At 42.6% G+C, this 23,235-nt stretch overlaps 1 protein-coding gene across 10 annotated transcripts in view; it reads right to left on the bottom strand.

Annotated features, from left to right (window-relative positions):
• LOC144691723 (type 2 lactosamine alpha-2,3-sialyltransferase-like) overlaps positions 1–23,235 on the bottom strand; it is a 127,758-nt gene that overhangs the window by 9,950 nt on the left and 94,573 nt on the right. For 9 of the 10 annotated variants that reach the window (XM_078560116.1, XM_078560117.1, XM_078560113.1 and 6 more), the window contains 5 exons: positions 22,349–22,412; positions 15,888–15,983; positions 12,595–12,781; positions 11,039–11,176; positions 7,430–7,582 (listed from right to left, as the gene is read on the bottom strand). In XM_078560116.1, the coding sequence (XP_078416242.1) occupies positions 7,430–7,582; positions 11,039–11,176; positions 12,595–12,781; positions 15,888–15,983; positions 22,349–22,412 (638 nt within the window). The remainder of the gene's footprint in view (positions 1–7,429; positions 7,583–11,038; positions 11,177–12,594; positions 12,782–15,887; positions 15,984–22,348; positions 22,413–23,235) is intronic. The other variant, XM_078560118.1, reaches the window with a different exon arrangement.

The following is a 23,235-nucleotide window of genomic DNA, read 5'->3' as shown; positions in this document are numbered from 1 at the left end:
GCTCTTTTTGTGAGGTGGTGGTCCCCTCCTTCCATCTCTGGGGACAAGGGTGTCCCTCCCGACAGCCACCTCCTCCAGTAGGACCATGAGGCGCTCATCTGAAATCCAGGGGTCTGAATGCCCACCTGACTTCCCTCCCAGCTGGCATCTGCAGCCACACTTGAAGTCATAGCTTCAGTGCTCACAACGGAGAAGAGATGCTCTTCTCTAGCAGCCTTCAAAGAGCTGCCTGTGCCACCTTTAAACTGATCGCCAGGTCGCCATTGGACCCGGCGGCTTACAGGCCTCCGCCTTCCCCTTCCGGACCATTGGGAAGCGTTTCACACTGGGCGGGCCTTAATTGGCCAGTCAGTGTGAAATCACGGTCGGGGGCCAATAATGGGTGGCGGCCTGTTTCCCAACCAGTCTTGGGCCCGCTGATCCCGCCCGCCCGCCAAGGGTAGATTTCAGGCCCAACTTTCCTGTGAGCTGCCATCCATTATATTGTAGACATCACAAGCAGCCTTAAATCACCATGTCAAGAGCTTATTCTTGTTTCATGCCAACAGAATGCAGGACCGCTATCATCATATGGAGAACTCTTATTAAATGATATATAAAGGAGGGTTTTCATTGCGTCTCCCAAATTATAAAAAGCCTTCTGATACTGGCCCATTTACTTTTAGCCAGCGGTATCAAGCAGTAGTGTGGCAACGTAGAGACATGTTTAGTTTCTAATCGTATAAGACTACAGGTTCCATTTAAACTCCAATCAGTTGGACATCGAGGGGGTAAACAGTCATCTTTACTTCCTCGCCACCAATGTCCCATCTGGATCCTATGGTCTTTGTTCCAATCTTTCTTTAATTTAGCAATTAACTAAAAGTTGCTCTTTGGGTGGGTGAAGCTGAGTTTTAGGCTAACTTTAAAACAGGGTTTACACAAGGGTCATGAGGACTCGAAACTTCAACTTTATTCTTCTCCGCCGATGCTGCCAGACCTGCTGAGTTTTTCCAGGTAATTCTGTTTTTGTTTTATACAGGCTTTGTTTGAAGCTGCAGCTAGTTAATTAGATAACTGGCTTAAACAGAATTTCAAAGCTAGATTCAGAGAGCATAAAAGCAGACAATCTACAGTGCTGCTTTGTCTGTACTGGAGTGCTGCTTTAGGCGGCAATAGAGTACTTAAGTTGGAGTTTGGTGAGTGAGGGAGTTCACTGAAGAGGGAAGGTGATCCTTTCCTTTTCTACTTTTCCTCAGAAAGACAAGAGCAGTGGCCTTGGTACACAGGACCTGGTGAGTATTTGTACTGTCCTTAATAGTCTCTAAGCTAGTAGAAGTAAAAGTAAAGGGAATGATTTAAGTTAAGTCATGGCAGGGCAGCACGGCCACATGGAATGCTCCTCATGTTCATTGTGGGAAGTCAGAGACACTTCCAGTGTCCAGGGCAACCACTTGTGCAGCAAGTTCCCCAGTTGCAGCTACTTGAAATCATGTTTTGGAGCTGCAGCTGGAGTCACTATGGAGCATCCATAAGGATGCACATCATGGATAGCACATACAATGAGGTGGTTACATTGCAGAAAGAGTACACAGGCAGAAATGGGTGACCACCAGACAGAGTAGAAGCACTAGGCAGGGAGTACGGGTGCCTGCTGGGTCAATCTCCTAACAGATCTTCCGTTTTCGATGCCGCTGGGGGAGATGGTTTCTCGAGGGAATGCAGCAAAGCCAAGTCTGTGGCACCACGAATGGGTCAGCTGCATTGTGGTGGTGGTGGTGGGGAGGGGGGGGGGGGGTAGGTGAATAGAGTGGGAGAGCAATAGTGATAGGTCGTAAGGGGAACAGACAGACGTTTCTGCGGCTGAAGACATGACACCAGGATGGAATGTTGTCTCCCTGGCACCAGGGTCAAGGGTGCCACTGAGTAGCTGCAGGACATTCTGAAGGAGGAGGGTGAAAAGCCAGAGGTCATGGTCCATATCAGTACCAACAACATAGGTAAAAAGAGGGATATGGTCCTGAAAGCAGAATATAGGGAACTAGGAAATAAATTAAAAAGCAAGACCTCAAAGGTAATCATCTCAGGATTACTCCCAGCGCCACGTGCTAGCGAGATCAGGAATAGGAGAATGGACCAGAATGAATTTCTGAGGCACTGGGACCGATTCTGTGGAAGGTGCACTTGTACAAGTTGGACGGGTTGCATCCCAGCAGGACCAGGACCAATATCTTCGCAGGGGTATTCACTAGTGTTGTGGCGGAAGGTTTAAACTAGAGTGGCAGGGGAATGGGAAACTGAGCAGGGAGACACAAGAGGGGGAAACAAAGGTAGGAAGGAAAGACATAAAAATAGAAAGTAAAAGTGGAAGGCACAGGAAACAAGGGCTAGCAGCAAGTAGGGCCATAGTACAAAAAATGTGTAAAAATGTTAAAAAGGCAAGTCAAAGGCACTGTATGTGAATGCACAGAGCACTTGCAATAAGGTAGACAAATTAACTGAGCAAATAGATATAAATGGGTACGATGTGATTGCAATTACGGAGGCATGGCTGCAGGGTGAGCAAGGCTGGGAACTGAATATCCAAGAGTATTCAATATTTAGGAAGGACGGGCAAAAAGGAAAAGGAGGTGGCATGACATTGTTAGTTAAGGATGAAATCAGTGCAGTAGTGAGAGAGGATATTGGCTCAGAAAATCTAGATGTAGAATCAGTCTGGGTAGAGCTAAGAAGCAACAAAGAGTGGAAAACATTAGTGGGAATTGTCAATAGGCCTCCTAGGGGATGGCATTAAACAGGAAATTAGAGATGCATGTAACAAGGGTGTTACAGTAATCATGGATGACTTTAATCTACATATAGACTGAGCAAACCAAATTAGCAATAATACTGTGGCGGATGAATTCCTGGAGTCTTTACAAGTTTTTTTAGACCAGTATGTCGAGGGAGCAACTAAGGAACAGGCTATCCTAGATGTGGTATTGTGCAATGAGAAGGGGTTAATTAATAATCTTGTTGTGCGGAATCCTTTAGGGAACAGTGACCATAACATGACAGAATTCTTCATTAGGATAGAAAGTGAAGTAGTCTGATCTGAAACTAGGGTCCTAAATCTAAACAAAGGAAACTATAAAGGTTGAGGGTGAGTTGGCTAAGATAGATTGGAGAACTTCATTAAAAGGCATGATGGCGGATAGGCAATGGCTAATCTTTAAGGAACGAATGTATGCAATGTATCAACACGATTATACATTCTTTTCTGATGCAAAAACACAACAAGAAAAGCAGCCCGACCATGGCTAACAAAACAAATCAAGGATAGTATCAGACCCAAGGAGGGGTCATATAAAGTTGCTAGAAAAAGTAGCAAGCCTGAGGATTAGGAGCAGTTCAGAAGTCAGCAAAGGAGGGCCAAGAGATTGATTAAGAGGGGAAAAATAGAGTATGAGAGTAAACTTGCAAGGAACATAAAAGTGGACTGTAAAAGCTTCTATAAGTATGTAAAAAGAAAAAGATTAGTGAAGACAAATCTAGGTCCCTTACAGTCTGAAACAGGAGAATTTATAAAAGAGAACAAGGAACTGGCAGAGCAATTAAACAACTACTTTAGTTCTTTCTTCACCAAGGAAGACGCAAATAACTTCCCAGAAATACTAGGGAACCAAGGATCTAGCGGGAAGGAGGAATTGAAGGAAATTACTATTACTAAAACAATAGTGCTGGAGAAATTAATCGGACTGAAAGCCGATAAATCCCCAGGGCCTGATAATCTACATCCCTGGGTACTAAAGGAGGTGGCCAAGGAAATACTGGACGCATTGGTTGTCATCTTCCAAAATTTGAGATTCTGGATCAGTCCCAGCACATTGGAGGGTGGCAAATGTAACTGCACCATTTAAAAAAGGAGGGGGGGGAGAAAACAGGGAATTACAGACTGGCTAACCTAACATCAGTAGTAAAGAAAATGCTAGAGTCTATTATAAAGGATGTGACAACAGGACACTTGCAAAATATCAACTGGATTAGAGAAAGTCAACATGGATTTATGAAAAGGAAATCATGTTTGACAAACCTACTGGAGTTTTTTGAGGATGTAACTAGCAGAATAGATAAGTGAACCAGTAGATGTGGTCTACTTGGATTTTCAAAAAGCTTTTGATAAAGTCTCACATAAGACGCTAGTGTGCAAAATTAAAGCACATGGGATTGGGGGTGATATATTGGCATGGATTGAGAATTGGTTAACAGAGAGTAGGAATAAACGGGTCTTTTTCGGAGTGGCTAATGGGGTACCACAGGGACCAGTGCATGGGCCCTAGCTGTTCACAATATATATCAATGATGAGGGAGCCAAATGTAATATTTCCAAGTTTGCTGACGATATGAAACTTGGTGGGACTGTGAGTGATAAGGAGGATGTTAAGAGGCTTCAAGGCAATTTAAACAAGTTGAGTGATTGGGCAAGTACATGACAGATGCAGTATAACGTAGGTAAGTGTGAAGTTATCTACTTCGATAGGAAAAACAGAATGGCAGAGTATTATTTAAATGGTGATAGATTGGGAGATGTTGATGTACAAAGGGATCTGGGTGTCTTTGTACACCAATCACTGAAAGCAAGCATGCAGGTGCAGCAAGCGGTTAAGAAGGCAAATGGTATGTTGTCTTTCATTGCGAGATGACTTGACTACAGGAGCAAGGATGTCTTATTGCAGCTGTACCGGGCCTTGGTGAGACCACACCTGGAGTACTATGTGCAGTTTTGGTCTCCTTACCTAAGAAAGGATATACTTGACAAAGGGAGTGCAGCGAAGGTTCACCACACTGATTCCTGGGATGGCAGGATTGTCGTTATGAGGAGAGATTGGGCCGACTAGGCCTGTATTCACTGGAGTTTAGAAGAATGAGAGGGGATCTCATTAAAACCTATAAAGTTCTAATGGGGCTGGGCAGACTGGATGCAGGGATGATGTTTCCTCTGGCTGGGGGGCGGGGGGGGGGGGGGTGGTGGGGGCGGGGGTACGGGGGTCACAGTCTCAGGATACAGGTAGGCTAGTTAGGACTGAGGTGAGGAAAAACTTCTTCACTCAGTGGGTGGTGAACCTGTGGAATTCTCTACCACAAAAGGCTGTGTGGGCCAAGTCACTGAATATGTTAAAGAAAGAAATAGGAAGACTTCAAGACTCTAAAGGCATCAAGGAGTACGGGGAGACAGCTGGAGTATGGCGTTGAAATAGAGGATCAGCGGTGATCATATTGAATGATGGAGCAGGCTCAAAGGGCCAAATGACTAACTCTTGCTCCTTCTTTCTGTGTTTCTATGTTTCTTCACATGCTCTTCTATGCAGCAAACAGCAAAGCTGTTGGTGTCTTTCTTCAAATATGCAGACGTCCTAACTGTTATTTTAATTTTGTCCTGAGCAGGAAAACTACTGAGGTCAGGGATAGAGGAGGCTATTTATGGCACAATTTTTTTTAACTCTCCTTTCTGAGGCTACGCGGAGCATGAATGATTTCAGTTTTTAAGTATATTTTTGTTTCATTAACCATTTACAAGGAAGGGTTGCAGGAAAAGTACTCAATTTCAAATCTAAATAGTTCAAATTAACTGTCTGAGGGACTTAAAACATTTTGGAGTAAAAACTGTGGCGCAGGTCTTTTGCTTTTTGCAGAACTGGGCCTCATCTTCAATGTGGCAGAACTCCCACCCACCACAAAGATGCACCCTTGACTCATTCCTCAAGCCTCAGGAATTTAAATATTTTTGGCAGCCTCTGTCTGCTGGTAGTGGGGGCAAAGATTTTTTGCAGCAAGTCTTGAATTTTTACAGTTGTACCAGTAAATCTTTTATAAACCCTTTTGAGTTTGGCACCATGAGTTTCTGGATTAATGTGGGGGTGTCCAAAACTAGGGGCCATAAATATAAGATAGTCACTAATAAATCAGAGAGTGGTGAAAATGTAGAACTCATTACCACATGGACTGGTTCAGGTGAATAGGACAGACACATTTAAAGGGGAAGCTTGTTAAGTACAGGGGAGAAAGAAATAGATGGCTGTGTGGTGAGATGAAGTAAGATAGGTGGAGCTTTAAGTAGATCATAAACACCAGCATAGAACTGTTGGATCGGGTAATCCATGTCGGTGCTCTAAATTCTACGTAGATTCATCTCTTTGCCGCCAGATCAATGATGGGCACAGTGTCGCTGAGGGTCAAATGATTGAAAATACCTTCTATAATGTATTGTGGAGCTGAGGTTACAATCAGATCAGCCATTATCTCATTAAACGGCGGAGCAGGCCCGAGGGGCCGAGTGGCGAAAACTCCAGCAGGTGTCAAAATAGACAGTGATGCAGTGAAGCCTATGCCAATCTCATTTTCTACCCCAATTTAGAAATTGGCAGAGGGAAGGTAGAAAATCCTGATGCATGTATATTTCTGTAATCTAGTGAAATTTGTTGTATTGCAGTTGCTTCTTAATGAACCTAATTTGTAATTTGCAGCCTATTATGTACAACCTGTCAAGAGGTTTCATTTTCTACCATATGGAAAGAGTAGAAGTAAAATGTCTTTTGACTGTAATCAATACATTGAGCAGTAGCATAAGGGATTTACTGTCCACTCTTAAGCATTCTAGCTCTCGGATTATTTCATGTATAGTCAAAATTAAATTAATAACCATGTACTAGTAATCTGGAGAGCAACTAAATCATAACAGCTTGGATAAATTGGTATCACTCTTGTTTCTAGCTCAGAAAGTTGTGGCTGCATGCTCCACTTATAATCAAGGATGACATTCCAGACAAGGGAAGTTGCATTGTTGGTGGTTCCACTAGTCCAGGTTGATGATTATGATCCCAATATTCTCCCAGGATTTGATTCTCTCTCCACCATCACCAAAAGCAACTAACTGGTCACTCACTTCATTGCTTCCAGATGCTGCTGTGTGAAAAATGCATGCGTATATGACAAGTGTCACTGTGTTCACAGCAAATCATTGTACACAAAACGAACGGTTTCTGTAAGATGTGATAAGGCATTTTCTTTCCATGTATTACGATATTTTGGTAAAGAAAACAAGATAACAAACTGGAAGGGAAGTGACTGCAATAAAATAAATTGGTACCAGGAAGGAGTTATTGGAATACGAATGTGTGTATTAAATGGAAGGGGTTTAAAAGCCGGAGTTTTTAGAATTCTACGAAAGAAGGTGCTTGTGTGGGCAAAGGAATCCCTGACTGAAGGCAAGTACCAGCTCTCACCAAAATTAATTCACAGCCAACAATATTCACTAGTCCCTGGAGTTTTTGGAGCTGTTGCAAGTTACAAAAATAGAAAATACTCTATTTTCCTGTTATCTTCCTTGAATGAGAAAATCTATATGTAAGTCCTACAGTTTAAATTACTTTCCAATAAATATACAGAACTTGGATTTGATTCAGTGACTTACCTTGCTCATGGCTGACATGGTATCAGTGCCATAATAATGCAAAGTGCTATTAGGATTATATACATCATATTTAAATCCAGCTACGTGAACGTTATCACACATAGTAAGTGCCATAGATACTGCAATAATTCCAGTTGTTGGATATTGAGGCGGCTGTCAGAAACAACAAGTCAAATGTAAGTGTAATTGCAAAGGCATCAAAGCCAAGGGAAAAGAAATAAATATTTGAGCACAACTAACAGATGCTGCAAGACCCTTTATAAATAATGCTTTATCCAGTCATTACTAAAAGTGCAGAATCTTAAAAATGCATAATCCATAAAGACACATTTTAATACTTATATCAAGAGATAAAATTGAACCATCGTTACACAGATTAAAAGATCTCTATTTCAATATTCTGCCAAATATTCCTTATAATCAACACAACTTCCCACAAAAGAATGTTTATACACAATAAATGTCATCGAAAGGGTCAATCTGATTTTCTGATCGACAACTCTGTGTGGATCCAATATCAATCCTTGGTCATCGTTACTGGGACCAGTTGATCCAGCTGGAATCTGTTCTCTATATACCTGATTTTTATACTTTTAATTAAATTTAGAGGGATTACCAATAAAGTAATTGTACTTTATCTTGGGAGCTAAGGGGGACTAGTTAAATGACATACTTAGGAGGTACATGTACTTTGCACAGCTAAATGATTAGACACTGTTTCCTTCAATGAGGTGACTGCTCCTCCTGTTATGAATTAGGAGAAGTCAAGTGAAAGGCTCTATAAAATAAAAACCAAACAATATTTCTGAACTCTAGTTTGTCTGTTTTGGAAAAAGTTTAGGCTTAGAACAATAAAAATCTTCACTTCTCCAGCAAGCAGTTTTTAGTTGCTCTTATCCATGGAAAAGGTCAGATGACTGGAAACAAAGTCCTTGACCGGTTCTTAATAAAGTGCTAATTTGATTATATGAATCCCTGTCAAGTGACAAAAAAGATTCAAACATCAGTGCCAACTAGAGAGGAAAACAGAATGCCAATTCTACACTTGTGCAGTCGGGGGCTGGTCCCCAGAACAGCCTACAGAATCAGAAAGATAGGATCAGTATACTCAGCGCTGGATGTCCAAATTCAGAGAAAAAAGTTAAAACATTGAGGCCAAGCTATGACCCCATTTGACACTAGAAATTCATAAATAAATTGGTACCACTGCTGATTTGCAGAGTGCAGCTTACGATTTGCAGAGTACCTGCACAAAACAAGCACTAGCAAACCCACAAGTTATTCGCCAGGTTATCAAATTAGTGAGGCTTTCTTTTTGACTTGAATAATTTAACTTTGTGCAATAAAACTTTTTCTTTTAAGCATGTCACTTGTTGTTTTCCTTCCATTCGGTGTTTTTTTTTGGTTTGCGCTGCCCGCAGCAGCAGTCACGTTACCATCAACTCAGCCTTAAGAGTTACAAACAGCACTGATCACAGATTTCTCACTGGCTGTCTTGGATTTCCACAACTTGTCCAATTCCAGTCGAAGGAGGAGCAGGTTTCTGGCACAATAGATGACCAGCACCCATTTGTGGGTGACACAACTATTTGAATGAGCAAGAATAATGGATAGATGGCCATTGGGCTACTGACATCAGTGCAGGTTATCAGTCAAAAGTACAATGTGTACAATAGTAGACCTGTACTACTTGAATGTTGAAGCAGCTCTTCCAATGGGTGGAAATCACAAGAGGAGGTACTACTCTTTCATCCCAAGTTTCAAAAGGTCATTTATGTCTTCTACAGGTGCACAACTACTTTAGAAGAATGGAAACCAGTTAGCCAATAGTACTGAAAGCAACTCTGCATCCTTGTCAACAGAGAAGGGAAAATGTGGCGGAAGGACAAGTGGCCTCTGTTGATGCATGGCTGAACAGACTTGTGTGAAAAAGATTGACTGAACAGACTTTAAATGAAAGCAATGCTGCAGCCTCTAATGGCACTCCGATAAGCTCCTCTACATTCCACTCACCCCTATGTTCTAGGTCAAATCCCCCAGGCCTCATTACCAATGTCGGTGTCTCTATCCTTAGCAGTAAGTCATACATCCACAAGCAGGTCCCTGCAAAGTCCTTCTCACTAACTTCTGGGGACTCATACCAAAATTATGGGGTTGCCTAGCCTCACAGACTCGTCAAGCAACAGCTTGAAATAACCATATTCACAGAATTAAACCTTTCAGTCAAGGTCCCAGACTTCTTCATTACCATCTCTGGGTATGTCTTGTCCAATGGGCAAGATAGACCCACCAGACGTGGGGGCAGTGTGGTATTCATTGGGAGGGCGTGGCCCTGGAAGGCCTCAACATTTATTCCAGACCCCATAAAGTCTCATGGGAAAGGAAGCCTCCTGCTGATTATAACCTACTTTTCTCCATCAGCTGATGAATCAGTGCTCTTCCACTGAGAAGCACCACTGAGGGCAGCAAGGGTACAGAACGTATTCTGGGTGGGAGACTTCAAGGTCCATCACCGGAGTGGCTCAGTATCATTGATACTGACTAAGCTGGCCTATTCTGCTGCATTATTAGATGGCTCTGCTACTGCCTCTCTTCCTACCTCTTCAATAGCCCTCTCAAGCAGCCAATTGGCAGGGGGGGCGCCGTGTTGGGTCCTCATCCTGAGAGTTCAAGTTGTCATCCATCTCGTCTCTCCTCTCCTCATACCATTCTCCTATTTCTAGCTGCCTTTTCTAAATGATCAGGGATTTGTAGTTTGGTAGACACTGCTTGGCAATGAAGAGCATAAAGCCTGTCATCAAAGAACTCTAAGAAGTTAATGCTTTAAACTCTGTAGATCGGAAGTAAGAAGTAAGAGTCTCCTCCTTAGGAGCAGGACACTCTGGAGTTGCCAACTGTTCTGGAGGTTCATAAAACCTTCTCGAATTCATAAAACCTTCTGCTTGTCGCTTGGCAATCTCTCAAAGCACTGCATAAAGAGTACCTGCTGATTAATAAGCTCTGTATGCAGCCCTAGTAAGATGTAAAATCCATGGGTCCATCCCCATTTGTTTCTCCTCACTGGTGCTCTTTATCAGTTGATGCTCCCTCCTTCGCTTTTCCACCATTAAATGGAAACCAGATGGAACCATCAATGCAGGCGGGGAAAAGTACTTGGATGGGAAAAGATGTTGGATAACAATTGTTTTGTTTGTTGTTTTGTGCAGTACATCAAAACACCGCATCTTGACAATGAAGTTGTGGAGAGTTGCCACCTGCAATTTTCCAGTCTAAGGTATATAAAGCTTCCAAGCAGGTAGGGTCAGGTATGTCCCACAAGAAGTTTGCAAGTAATAACATTAGGAAACAAATCATACTAGACGATTCCTGCACAGCTCCTAGTGTCTTGACTAATGTTTCCTCCTTTCTTGTGAATATTAATCCAGAACTTGTCAAATGGGAAATAATGGAATTTTAAAGAAGTTTCAACTCATACATCAGTGCTCCAGACTACCCAATTAAATAAATATATTTGAGTGAATTCATTCTGATTTCACTCTCTATGGTCTCAGTTAAAGCTATACAGAAAAATTACCAAAATAGGAAAATAAAACATATTTATCATCATACCTTGAGCTTAGGCACAAGTGTGGGTAGTTTTAGTAAATCAAAGGCAGCTCTGTGGACTATGGAAGGTTTTAAGATCCTTATTTGACTATTTTTGTAGATGAGTTGCATAGGTGTTTTTTTCCAGAAGCCCCGCATGGACTGTAATAAAATCAAAATAGGTTGCAGTCTTGAAAACACATTATAATTGCAGTTAAATCTATACTATCCAGCTTTCTTGACATCTACCTGAATAAGTGGCATAGTCAGTCTGCACCCAGTGGATTCTATAACATCCACAGGAGAAGTCAGCTTCATTTATTCTCTTCAAAGCCCGTTTTCAACAACTGATCTCAAAGGTAGGTTCAGAAGAGCATTCTGGACCACTCTGGACGCCTTCACCAAATAGCTGTTTTGTTACTGAAGTTGTGATTGGCTAGTAATGAAATTTTGCCCTTGGAGTCATACCCGCCCTGCAAGTAATCAATAATGGCCAGTGAGCACACGGGTGATGGGAGGATGGGATGGGATACAGGCAGCAGAGTTTTGGATTGGCTGAAGTTTATAGACAGTGGGGGACCAGCGAAAAGAATTTTGGAAGAGCCAAGTCTGAAGGTGACAAAGGCATAGATGTGGATTTCAGCAGCAGGTGAGTGTAGGCAAAAGCACTGTTGAGGGCGGAACTAGACTTTTTTTTTTAAGGGGAGGATACAGGATTGAAACTTAGCTCAGAGTCAAATTTAATACCAAGTTGGTAAACAGTTTGGTTCAGTCTGACATAGTGGCCTTTCCTCTACAAAATCTTTAAATGTATTGTTACCTTTCAAATCAATGCCCATCTTTCCCAGAACTCCATGATTGAAACCCTCCATCAGGTTTCCACCCTTAGCCAGGTGGAATCAGTGGTAGCCGAACAGAGTTTGTGTCAAGGAGACTCAAGACAATGACTTTGATTTTCTCAACGCTTCATTAGAGGAAACTATAGCTCATCCAGGACTGGATGTTATACAAGTAGTCTGACAACACAAAGGCAGTGGATGGGTCAAGAGAGTTGATGAAAAGCTAGGGCTCGATGCTATCAGTGTACAAGTAGAACCTAACCCCATGTCTTTGGATGATGTCACCAAACAGAGGCATTTTGATAAGGGGAGAGAGGCCATTCTTGTGGGACTCCAGATGTAAAGGTGGACAGCCAGGAAGGGAAGCCATTGCTGAAAAATCTTGATAAACAAGATTAGAACAAAGCCAGGGCAGTCCACCTGAGCTGGGACTTCATGGTATTGTAGGGGGATTGCACAGTCAATTGTCAAAGTCTGTAGAGAGAGCGAGAAAGATGGGAGGTAGAGTGCACCACAGTCACAAATGTTATTAGTGTCTTTGGGGCCATTTAGTTTTGTGGCAGGGATGGAAACTTGGACTAATGAGAGAAATGGGCATGGATTTTAGAAGCAACTGTACATTCAAGGACTAGAGGGGAATGGAAGGCCAGAGATGCGACAATAGTTTGCAAGCATAGAGGGGTCAAGGGTGGGTGTTTGGAGGAATGTTTTTTTAAAAATAAACAATTTCAGCAAACTCACCACTCTGTGCTTTAAGAGCACCTCATTCAACCATCGTAAGTCTATTGCCTTAAAGGGAACAAAAACCAATGTTGTGTCGGCATCATACTGTCTGGGGTCGGAAAAGACAGATTCTGGGTAACAGAACCTAAATGTTGTTTTGTTCCCAACATCATCTTCGTATCCAATCACAGGGCCAGTATTTAATCTTAAAAGGAATTAGAAAGGGAGCAGTGAGGTAAATTGAAACAGTATCATAAACTATTCAAAGAACATTGCTTCCACCTTTAAGTCACCTTGAACTTTCTGACTAAAATTCTTCCCATTCTATTAGCCTGAAAACAAACTGAAGATTTTTCACTAAGTAGTACTGGCATTGTGGTACCACTGTGTATGGTGCACAATTTTAATTAAAATAAAAATTAACTAGAACAATCCCAATGTCACACCATCAGAATGGTGAATTCTTACAATTTTTTTTTGCCTGAAGATTGAGACTATTAGCTGGCTCTGTCATTTCCCTCCCTTCCCCCAGCTCACCAAGCCAAACTTCCTTTAAGGCTCCCCACCATCCTAATATCTTTCTCTAGCTTCCTCCCATCTCCCCTTGTGCCCTCTCAGAGCTATTCTTGCCCATGATACTCTCTCTCAACCCTATTCCCACTAAACTACTGACTATCCAACTTCCCTCCTGGCTTCCATGTTAGCTAATATGGTTAACAGTTCTCACTCCTCAGGTAATGTCTCCCTCTCCATCAAATCTGCTGTCATCACCTCTCTTAAAAAAAACCTACCCTTAACCCCTCAGTCCTTGCAAACTATCACCCCAAAACCAACCTCCCTTTCTCTAAACAGTCTTTAAATGCACTGTTGCCTTCCAAATCCATGCCCATCTTGCCCCGAACTCCATGTTTGATACCCTCCAATCAGGTTTCAACCTCTACCCTAGTACCAAAATGGTCTAATAGTGTTGCACTATTCTAATTCCGTGTTTTATATCAGGTCCTAAAAGCAATTTCTTCCCGCTTCAGTACTGACAAAAGCAAAGTTCCTCAGTTCTTCTGTCTGGACTATTGCTTCCATGCTCTAATTGCCTCACCATTCCGCCAGCAGCCCTGCTATCTAAAATTCTATTCTCAAACCACTTCATTTAAATGCTTTTCTCCCAATCTTTAAAAGTCCCTGCAAACACTGTCTCACTGCACAAACCTCTCAGACTGGTAAATCTGGCGGGACACAACCATGATGTTCTGCTCAATTTGTAGCTGAGTTTTTTTTTTAAACCCCACACCTGTCGTGTTGCCAAGACTGCCATCACCTTCTTCAAATGAGACATACTTGCTTCCATCCTGCCCCTTCCAATCCGATACTGAAACCCTAATCTGTTTTCATCAGTGACAACTGATTTTGCCAATTATGTATTTTCGGGCATCCCCCCTCCAGCTCCATCCTTCACAAACCTTAGCAAATGCAGAACTCTGTGCCCCAAGACCCCTTCCACGCACCAATCAACCATCCCGGTCAAGCTCCACAGGTCCCCAGAGCTTCAGAGAATACATTTGAAGACCCCTTTCCTTATTTCCAAATCCTTTTACATACTTTCTCCACTTTATCCTATCCAGCCATTTGTTCCAAAATATACTTCAGAGTGTTCTTTGGAGCTAATCTAGCCCACCGCTTTGAAAGTCTAAGATCTTTTTGACTGTACTTTTAGTCTCCCCTTTCATGCCGGCTGTCATTTTTAAAAATTCATTCACGAATGTGGGCTTCGCTGGCTGGGCCAGCATTTATTGCCCATCCCTAGTTGGCCTTAGAAGGTGGTGGTGAGCTGCCTTCCTGAACCACTGCAGTCCATGTGGTGTAAGAACACCGACAGTGCTGTTAGCAAGGGAGTTCCAGGATTTTGACCCAGTGACAGTGAAGGAACGGCGATGTATTTCCAAGTCAGGATGGTGAGTGGCTTGGAGGAGAACATCAGGTGGTGGTGTTCCCATCTATCTGCTGCCCTTGTCCTTCTAGATGCTAGTGGTCGTGGGTTTGGAAGGTGTTGTCGAAGGAGCCTTGGTGAATTCCTGCAATTCATCTTGTAGATGGTACACACTGCTGCTACTGTGTGTCGGTGTTGGAGGGAGTGAATGTTTGTGGATGTGGTGCCAATCAAGCGGACTGGTCACTGTCAAGCTTCTCGAGTGTTGTGGGAGCTGCATTCATCCAGGCAAGTGGGGAGTATTCCATCACACACCTGACTTGTGCCTTGTAGATGGTGGACAGGCTTTGGGGAGTCAGGGGATGTGTTACCAGCCACAGAATTCCTAGCCTCTGACCTGCTCTTGTAGCCACAGTTTTTATATGGCTAGTCCAGTTCAGTTTCTGGTCAATGGTAACCCCAGGGTGTTGATAGTGGGGGATTCAGTGATGGTAATGCCTTTGAATATCACAGGGCGATGGTCAGGTTCTCTTTTGTTGGAGATGGTCATTGCCTGGCACTTGTGTGGCACAAATGTTACTTGCCACTTCTCAGCCCAAGTCTGGATGTTGTCCTGGTCTTGCTGCATTTGGACATGGACTGCTTCAGTATCTGAGGAGTTGCGAATGGTGCTAAACATTGTGCAATCGTCAGCGAACATCCCCACTTCTGACCTTATGATGGAAGGAAGGTCATTGATGAAGCAGCTAAAGATGGTTGGGCTGAGAACACTACCCTGAGGAATTCCTGCAGTGATGTCCTGGAGTTGAGATGACTGACCTCAAACAACCACAACCATCTTCCTTTGTGCTAGGTATGACTCCAACCAGTGCAGAATTTTCCCCGATTCCCATTGACTCCAGTTTTGTTAGGGCTCCTTGACGCCACACTCGGTCAAATACTGCCTTGATGTCAAGGGCAGTCACTCTCACCTCACCTCGGGAGTTCAACTCTTTTGTCCATGTTTGAACCAAGGCTGTAATGTCACTTTGCAAATTCCTCTTTAGGTCGTTCTATTCCATTACTAACCGGGTAAAGTTTTTGGAAATTGAAACAAGGGACTTGATTTCCAAATGCTATCAAAAACATGCAATACAATTAGAGTGCAGTTACACAAATCTGCAAAGATGTAATCTGTTGTTTGACAACTTGCCATAACAAATTTATGTGGATTGGGGAGAAGGGAGAATTGCAGCAATTGCTAAGTACTTGGAAAAAAAATTCAACATCTAGTGACATTCTTTGTTTTAAATTGATAAATGTTCTCAAGGAGCTCAAGAATACTCTGGTGTTAGTTATACCAGATAAAATGTTTCATATAACAAGGTTTAGCAAAAAAATGGAATACCTTATAACAACATCATAGGAGTCAATTTTTTTCCCTAATGTCTTGTTTCGAAGTACTCCTCCATTGCCAACAACAATGCAATTCAGACAAGATACGCTATGAAACAGAAAATGAGACAGGCATCAAAAACTACATTTCAAACCTGCATGTCCAAGGCCAGTAACATAACTAATTAACAACCCTGACTTTTTTTTTTTAAAACTCACTCATCTAGGTATTTCAAGATGTACAAAAGTATTTTGTTTTGACTACCTCTGATGCCTTTTTTTCACCATTTTGCACCCCAACATTAACAACTAGGCGTTTAATGAGCATATTTTTGCCTAATATCTATTTTTGACATTCCCAAACCTCTTCACCTCAGACAATCCTAAACCTCTGCCCATTACAGGCTACCCATTCTTGGTGCCTCCCACTTACTACAACCTATCCGCATAAGACACCCTCAGGCCTCTGCCCACTACAGCACACCCACCATATTCACTATAATAACCTATCCATCTAGGACACTCCCTCAAGTTTTCTCCCACTTCAACCTATCCACCCCTCTACATTCCTAAACCCCATGCTCACTGGAGCCTATCAGCCTTGGAAAATTCAATGACTGAAGCAAAGTTTGCATGATTATTGTCTGATGTAGCCCACATGGAGCAATTGAAATCATAAAAAAAGATATATCTCCACTCAGGATTCCCTCACATCTTAGAAATAGAATACAAATGGACTCTCCAAGATATTAAGACATCTGTACTCTACTTCTAAGATGTGAGGGAGCTTTGGATGGAGACCCTTTTCCCACATTGGGCTCTTCCTCTTAACCCCTTTTTCTTAAAGGGTGATGTTCCAAATTATTTTTACCATTTAGAAGATAGCTATATTCTAGTTGTACCTGAAGGCAAAATTAAAAAGGAATGTTGTTTGTTGTTAGATTTCTTCGCTTCAAAAAGGAATGGTGATGGAGAGGGACATTTGTATGAATGGTGATGGAGAGGGACATTAGTATGAATGGTGATGGAGAGGGTCATAACCAAGTTGGTAGAGTGGAGAAAAGCAGATTTTGAGGGGCTGAGAATGAAACTTGGGAAAATTAAATGAGCGACTATATTGGTAACCAACAATGGGAAACATTTAAAACAATGTTCAACAGAGTGCAGGGAAAATATATTCTGCTAAAAGAACAAACTAAACACCAATGGGACTCCATGGATGAATAGCGACATAAGGGAACAACTGAGGGTTAGGAAGATATTCGTTAAATACATAGACAGCAGAGGAGTGCATGATTATAAGAGAAAACCAAAGCATTAGGAAAGAAGGCAAAAAACAATTAAAAAGAACCATGAAATTAAATTATCGAAGAAAATAAAACAAAATAATAAATATTTTACAGGCACGTCAATAAAACAAAGATTGTGATGGGAATAGGATAATTAGGGGATAAAAAGGATAACATCACGGTAACAAAAGAGTTTCCAGAAATTATAAATGAATTTTTTGCTTTTGTATTTCCAGGGAGAAAGAAAAGATAGGCATGACACTTAATGATGAGAGGATTAATGTGATAAGTACATTTAAAATTAGACAAGGGGATGTAATGAATAAACTAAACAAACTCAAAAGAGGATAAAGCCCCTGGGCATGGATAGATCGTATCCACGTATTTTAAAATACATGGTTGCAATCCATCCAAGTGTCAACCCGGTGAAGCTATAACACAGGACTACTTGCGTGCCAAACAGCATAAGCAGCAAGTAATAGACAGGGCTAAGCGATTCCACAATCAACGGATCTGATCTAAACTCTGCAGTCCTGCTACATCCAGTTGTGAATGGTGATGGACAATTAAACGACTCATTGGAGGAGGCGGCTCCACAAATATCCCCATCCTCAATGATGGGGGAGCCCAGCACATCAGTGCAAAAGATAAGGTTGAAGCATTCGAAGCAATCTTTAGCCAGAAGTGCCGAGTGGATGATCCATCTCGGCCTCCTCCGGAGGTCCCCAGCATCATAGATGCCAGTCTTCAGCCAATTCGATTTACTCCTAGTCAAGCTGTTCCAGTACAGCTACAACACTGGCATATACCCAGCAATGTGGAAAATTGCCCAAATATGTCCTGTCCACAAAAAGCAGAGCAAATCCAAGCTGGCCAATTACCACCCCATCAGTCTACTCTCGATCATCAGCAAAGTAATGGAAGGGGTCATCAACAGTTCTATCTAGCGGCACTTGCTTAGTAATAACCTGCTCACTGACACTCGTTTTGGGTTCCTCCAGGATCACTCAGCTCCGGACCTCCTTACAGCCTTGGTTCAAACATGGACAAGAGAGCTGAACTCCAGAAGTGAAGTGAAAGTGACTGCCCTTAACATCAAGGCAGCATTTGACTGAGTGCGGCATCAAGGAGCCCTAGCAAAACTGGGGTCAATGGAAATCAGGGGGAAAACTCTCCGATGGCTGGAGTCATACCTAGCACAAAGGAAGATGGCTGTGGTTGTTGGACACCACTGCAGGAGTTCCTCAGGGTAGTGTCCTGGGCCCAACCACTTTCAGCTTCATCAATGACCTTCCTTCCATCATAAGGTCAGAAGTGGGGATGTTTGCTGATGATTGCGCAATGTTCAGCACTGTTTGCAACTCCTCAGATACTGAAGCAGTCCATGTCCAAATGCAGCAAAACCTGGGCAATATCCACAAGGATCAGTTTTGGGACCACTGTTGTTCAAAGCTTACATTAATAATTTGTGCTTTGGAATCAAAGGCACAAATCTGGATTCATTGCTCGCTCACCTGCAGGGGGCAAGGGGCACGTTAAATCCAGTGGGCGACCTTCCTGCCCTGACCCCAGTGCAATTTGACCAGCGATGAGCATGGCATCAGGTGGCATGCCACCAGTGGGCAAATTGAGGTTCCTAAATATGCAATTAATGCCCACTTATCCTACTGCTGCAGGGATTAAACTGACAGCGGAAAAAGCCCACTCCAAGCAGCCACCCCAGCAGGTTTCTCTGTGCGGGCTGGGGTGGTGGGAGGAACCCTCCTTAGCTGGCACCTGGGCCCATCAGAGGTCCTTCTCCCAAGGTGTTATCCCCCTCAAGGTTCCCCTGCCCCCATGGCCTCTTAAATCCTGGCCCCCACCTTCCTGGCCGACTCCCGCCCCAACCCCCGAATACTTACAAACTTCTGATCCATCGCTGAACCCCTCCGCAAACCGAGTGCAGTATCAGCAGTGGCCACGGTGGCACTGCCGGTACTTGAGAGCTGCCAACCTCTGATTGGCCAGCTTCTGAAGCAGGGCTTCCTGTTCCCAATTGGCCACTAAATGGCTCCTTGGGAGCCGTTCTTCCCCTGGGCAGGTTCCCCACTGACTTTGAGGTGTCAGCTGTGGCTCAGTCCATAGCACCCTCGTCTTTGAATCAGAGGGTTGTGGGTTCATGTCCCACTCCCGGAAACCAAGAACTGTGATTGTACTCGAAAGAGTTGCAATCTGTGACTGTTGATAACTCGAAAGAGTTTCCCCACTGACTTTGAGGTGTCAGCTGTGGCTCAGTTCATAGCACCCTCGCCTTTGAATCAGAGGGTTGTGGGTTCATGTCCCACTCCCGGAAACCAAGAACTGTGATTGTACTCGAAAGAGTTGCAATCTGTGACTGTTGATAACTCGAAAGAGTTTCCCCACTGACTTATTGGCCGGGGTTTGGGGGAGGGGGCAGGGACCATGGCGCCTCATAATTCAGCCCACAATTTCTAAATGTGTGGATGAGAGGGGATAGTCAATACCAAGGAAGACTGCAACAAATTACAGGAACACATTGATAAACTTGCAGTTGGGAAGATAATTGGCATATGAAGCTCAACACAGGACAATGTGAGGCAGTACATTTTGGTAGGAAGAGTAAGGAGGTCACTTATTACTTGGAAGATGCAAGTAAGAGGAAAAAAGGGACAAATGGATTTGAGAGTACAAATACATCAAGCACTAAAAGTTGAGCCAAAATTAGCAAAGCTATTAAAAAATTCAAATCAAGCACTAGGTTTTATTTCTAAAGGGGTAGAATGGAAAAATAGGGAAGTTATGCAAAACCTGTATCAAACCTTGGTTAGACCACACTTAACGACATAATTCTGGTCACTATATTATTAAAAGGATACAGGGACAGGAGAGGGTGCAGAGAGGATTTACAAGAATAATACCAGAATTGCGTGGCTATACATACCAGGAAAAGTTTGACATGCTGGGTTTCTGCTCTATTGAAAAAAGGCGGCTGGGGAGTGAACTAACAGAGGTTATAAAAATGATACAAGTTAAATACAGAGAGAATATTTCCTCTTCTGAGAAGAGCATAACTAGGGGCCATCAAAATAAGATAGTCGTCAAGAAATCAAATAGGGAATTCAGAAGAAACCTCTTCACCCAAAGAGTGGTAAGAACGTGGAACTGGTGATCACAGGGACATTGAAACAAGTAGTATAGGTGCATTTAAGGGGAAACTAGATGAGCATATGAGGGAGAAGTAAATATATTGGCCGATTTAAGGGAGAAAAGGGAGTGGAGGCTTTAGTGGAGCAAAAACACTAGCATGGACTGGCTGGTCTGAATGGCGTGTCTCTGTGCCATTTATCTTGTGTACGTAATCCTACGTATACATGTAAAAATATTTGTTTAGGGCTCTATCCCATGTACCATCCCTGTTCAAATAGGTCAGTGATCCACTCCCAGGCCTCTGCCAAAATGGCTCTTGGGAAACATCTATCATTTTCAGGTTGATAATTCTAATTTTGTTTCTATTGCTTTGAGGCTTGTATAAATCTCAAGTGCTAATACCACTAAATTTTCCAGTTTACCCTCATTTGTCTAATCATTCACAACTCCAGATGCAAACTTAGGTGGATTTAGGGAGGATACCAATGTTAGAATGGGAAAATTACATTCAAGTCATATTTAAAGGGAATGGGAACAATTAATGAGGAGTGCCAGAAGGATAGGAACAAAAATCCCAGAAACTTTTGGAGAGCATTAAAAGCTATCTTAATTCTTGTGCAACCTTTACAAAGAATCAAAGGAAAGGGGCCCATAGGTGCAGGCATGAGTCTATCATTAAGTGACAGGACAACCAACACTTAGCCTCCACTTGAGGGCTACTGAAGTTACTGATGCTGCTGTATGAAATGTTGGAGAAAAGGATTTTCCTTTGTTCCACTCTACATCAATATCCCATCAGCCAGTTTTCAGGCCACAACTGATTCTGTTTAAGTGATTGTGCTGTAGGGTAGCTGTGGTTGGTATCTTTGTAGAGAGCGGCAGATAATGGCATCATCCTCTCTGTTAATCCAACCCCAAAGGGGGCTGGTTACCACGGCATTTTTTTAAACAGGCGGGCTTGCCAGGATCCACAGAAATGGCTGATGGCATCTTGACAGGTGCAAACAAAACACACAATCACCTTGTCATACTTTCTTCATGCGATTCCTAACTGCCCATTTCAAGGGGAATTAGGGATGGGCAATAAATGCTGGCCCAGCAGTGATGGTCACATCCCAAGAATGGATTTTAAAAAGCGTGACATGTCATCATTGGGATGCTTCAGGAGAGATTTCTAGCTTAAGGGTTAGACAGATACACACCTTCCACAGGGATCATAAAAACAGCCATCTTTGGAAGGCGGGATTCCATTAACAACGGCCAAAACAAGGTTTACTCCCCCACTGCAGATGTTGGGTTGCAGGTGCAGATGTGGAAGGAGAACGCGGGGCACCTCTAGTGCAGCCTGACCTGTCTGCTATCCCTCTACTGGTTCCATTTACTGCTGAACACGTGGCTCAAAGGATTCCTAATAGTAAACCCTTTGTCGCCAATAAAATCAGCTCAGGCAAAAAAAACTAAATAGCTGCGAGTGGCATACAGGATCATGATAACCAGAGGCGGGGTGTGGTGGGGGGGTGGAGACAAGAAAGAAAGAAAACAAGGGATTCTTTAACGGTAAGTGCACAGGCCTTTGATAGCGTGCATACCTTTAAAATGCCTTCCCTCCCACAGGTCTGTCTGAGGCGGTATTCCTCCCAGGTGTCAGCACATCTGTGGAAAATGACAGAATAGCCTTTCCCACTCCCCTTTTCAGACCGCAATGAAGCTCACGCCTGCTTCAAATAGAAGCTTCAAACACCCACCCAGGCACAAGCTGGAGATAGGACACAGTCTTAAACCAGCAAGTATCCACTGTACAGATTGCTGCTGGATTTAAGCCTCTACCATACTGTTAGCTTCCCAGTCTCGTTTTCCCCATGGTGTGGTGAACTATCTTGGAGTTATCCTGCTTTCCTGCATTGTCATGGTAGAGATTAAGTAACTATGCATCCATGTTACAAGGGTTAAGGCTACAATATTCTACATGACCTGAAATTAAATAAAAACTGTTTCATTATAAATATGTTTTTTTTTTAAAAAAAAAGAGTTCACCCACTTCTTCAGTTTTTCTGGAAGATCGCAGCTGTTCAAGTTACTAAGTGCTGCTTGGAAATGTCTTTCTGGAAAACAAGTGAAATAATAAACTAAGTTTTCAAATGCATTATTAAGTATTTATGCTCTCAAAATGGTGCCTCAGGGCAGAGTATAATCCAGCACAACATAAGCCAAAAAAGTAAAATGTGGCTGCAGGAAGGAAACATGTCTATAAATTGATCAAAGTAACGTGATGACATGCCAAAGATGTTAAAGTTACATTTTTCTCTAAACAGGTGCTTCCTAACATGCTGAGCATTTCCAGCGTTCCCTGTTTGGCTTTCATATTTTAAACATATGTATTATTTTGCTGGTATTGAAGACATATTGACTTCAGGTTGCTGAGGAAATTTGTACTTGAATACCAAAGAAAAAGTTCAAAGCATGCTATGGCATCCTCAAGTTTAGCATGTAATTATTAACTCTCAGGGTCCGTCAAACTATTGCAACAAGCATAATGCTCTAACCTATATAGTACTATATAAATAATTACATTTGTGGCAATGCGTAACTAACAGAATGCTTATTGTCATACTATTATACTATTTTGTTGGTTTGAATGCCATTGCAATCTTACCCCAATAGTGGTGCTTCACCTTATTACAAGTATTACTAATATTCATCTCTATTGTATGCTATACTGAGATCAGATAGATGAGGGCTGATCTATGCAAAAGGGACACATTTACTAAACACAAAGGCCAAACACACTTCTTATGACTAAAACTTATTATGTACTTTAATTGTCCCTGAGGTTTCCATCATAGTTAACCTCTTTCAGAATCTTAATAGTACTTACAAATTTGTCCATGTGGCCTTTCCTAATCGCAGAAGCCCATCAATACCCTG

The sequence above is a fragment of the Cetorhinus maximus genome, chromosome 16, assembly GCF_964194155.1.
Source record: "Cetorhinus maximus chromosome 16, sCetMax3.hap1.1, whole genome shotgun sequence".
NCBI classification, from domain to species: domain Eukaryota; kingdom Metazoa; phylum Chordata; class Chondrichthyes; order Lamniformes; family Cetorhinidae; genus Cetorhinus; species Cetorhinus maximus.
This window is presented reverse-complemented; position numbering and strand designations above follow the sequence as displayed.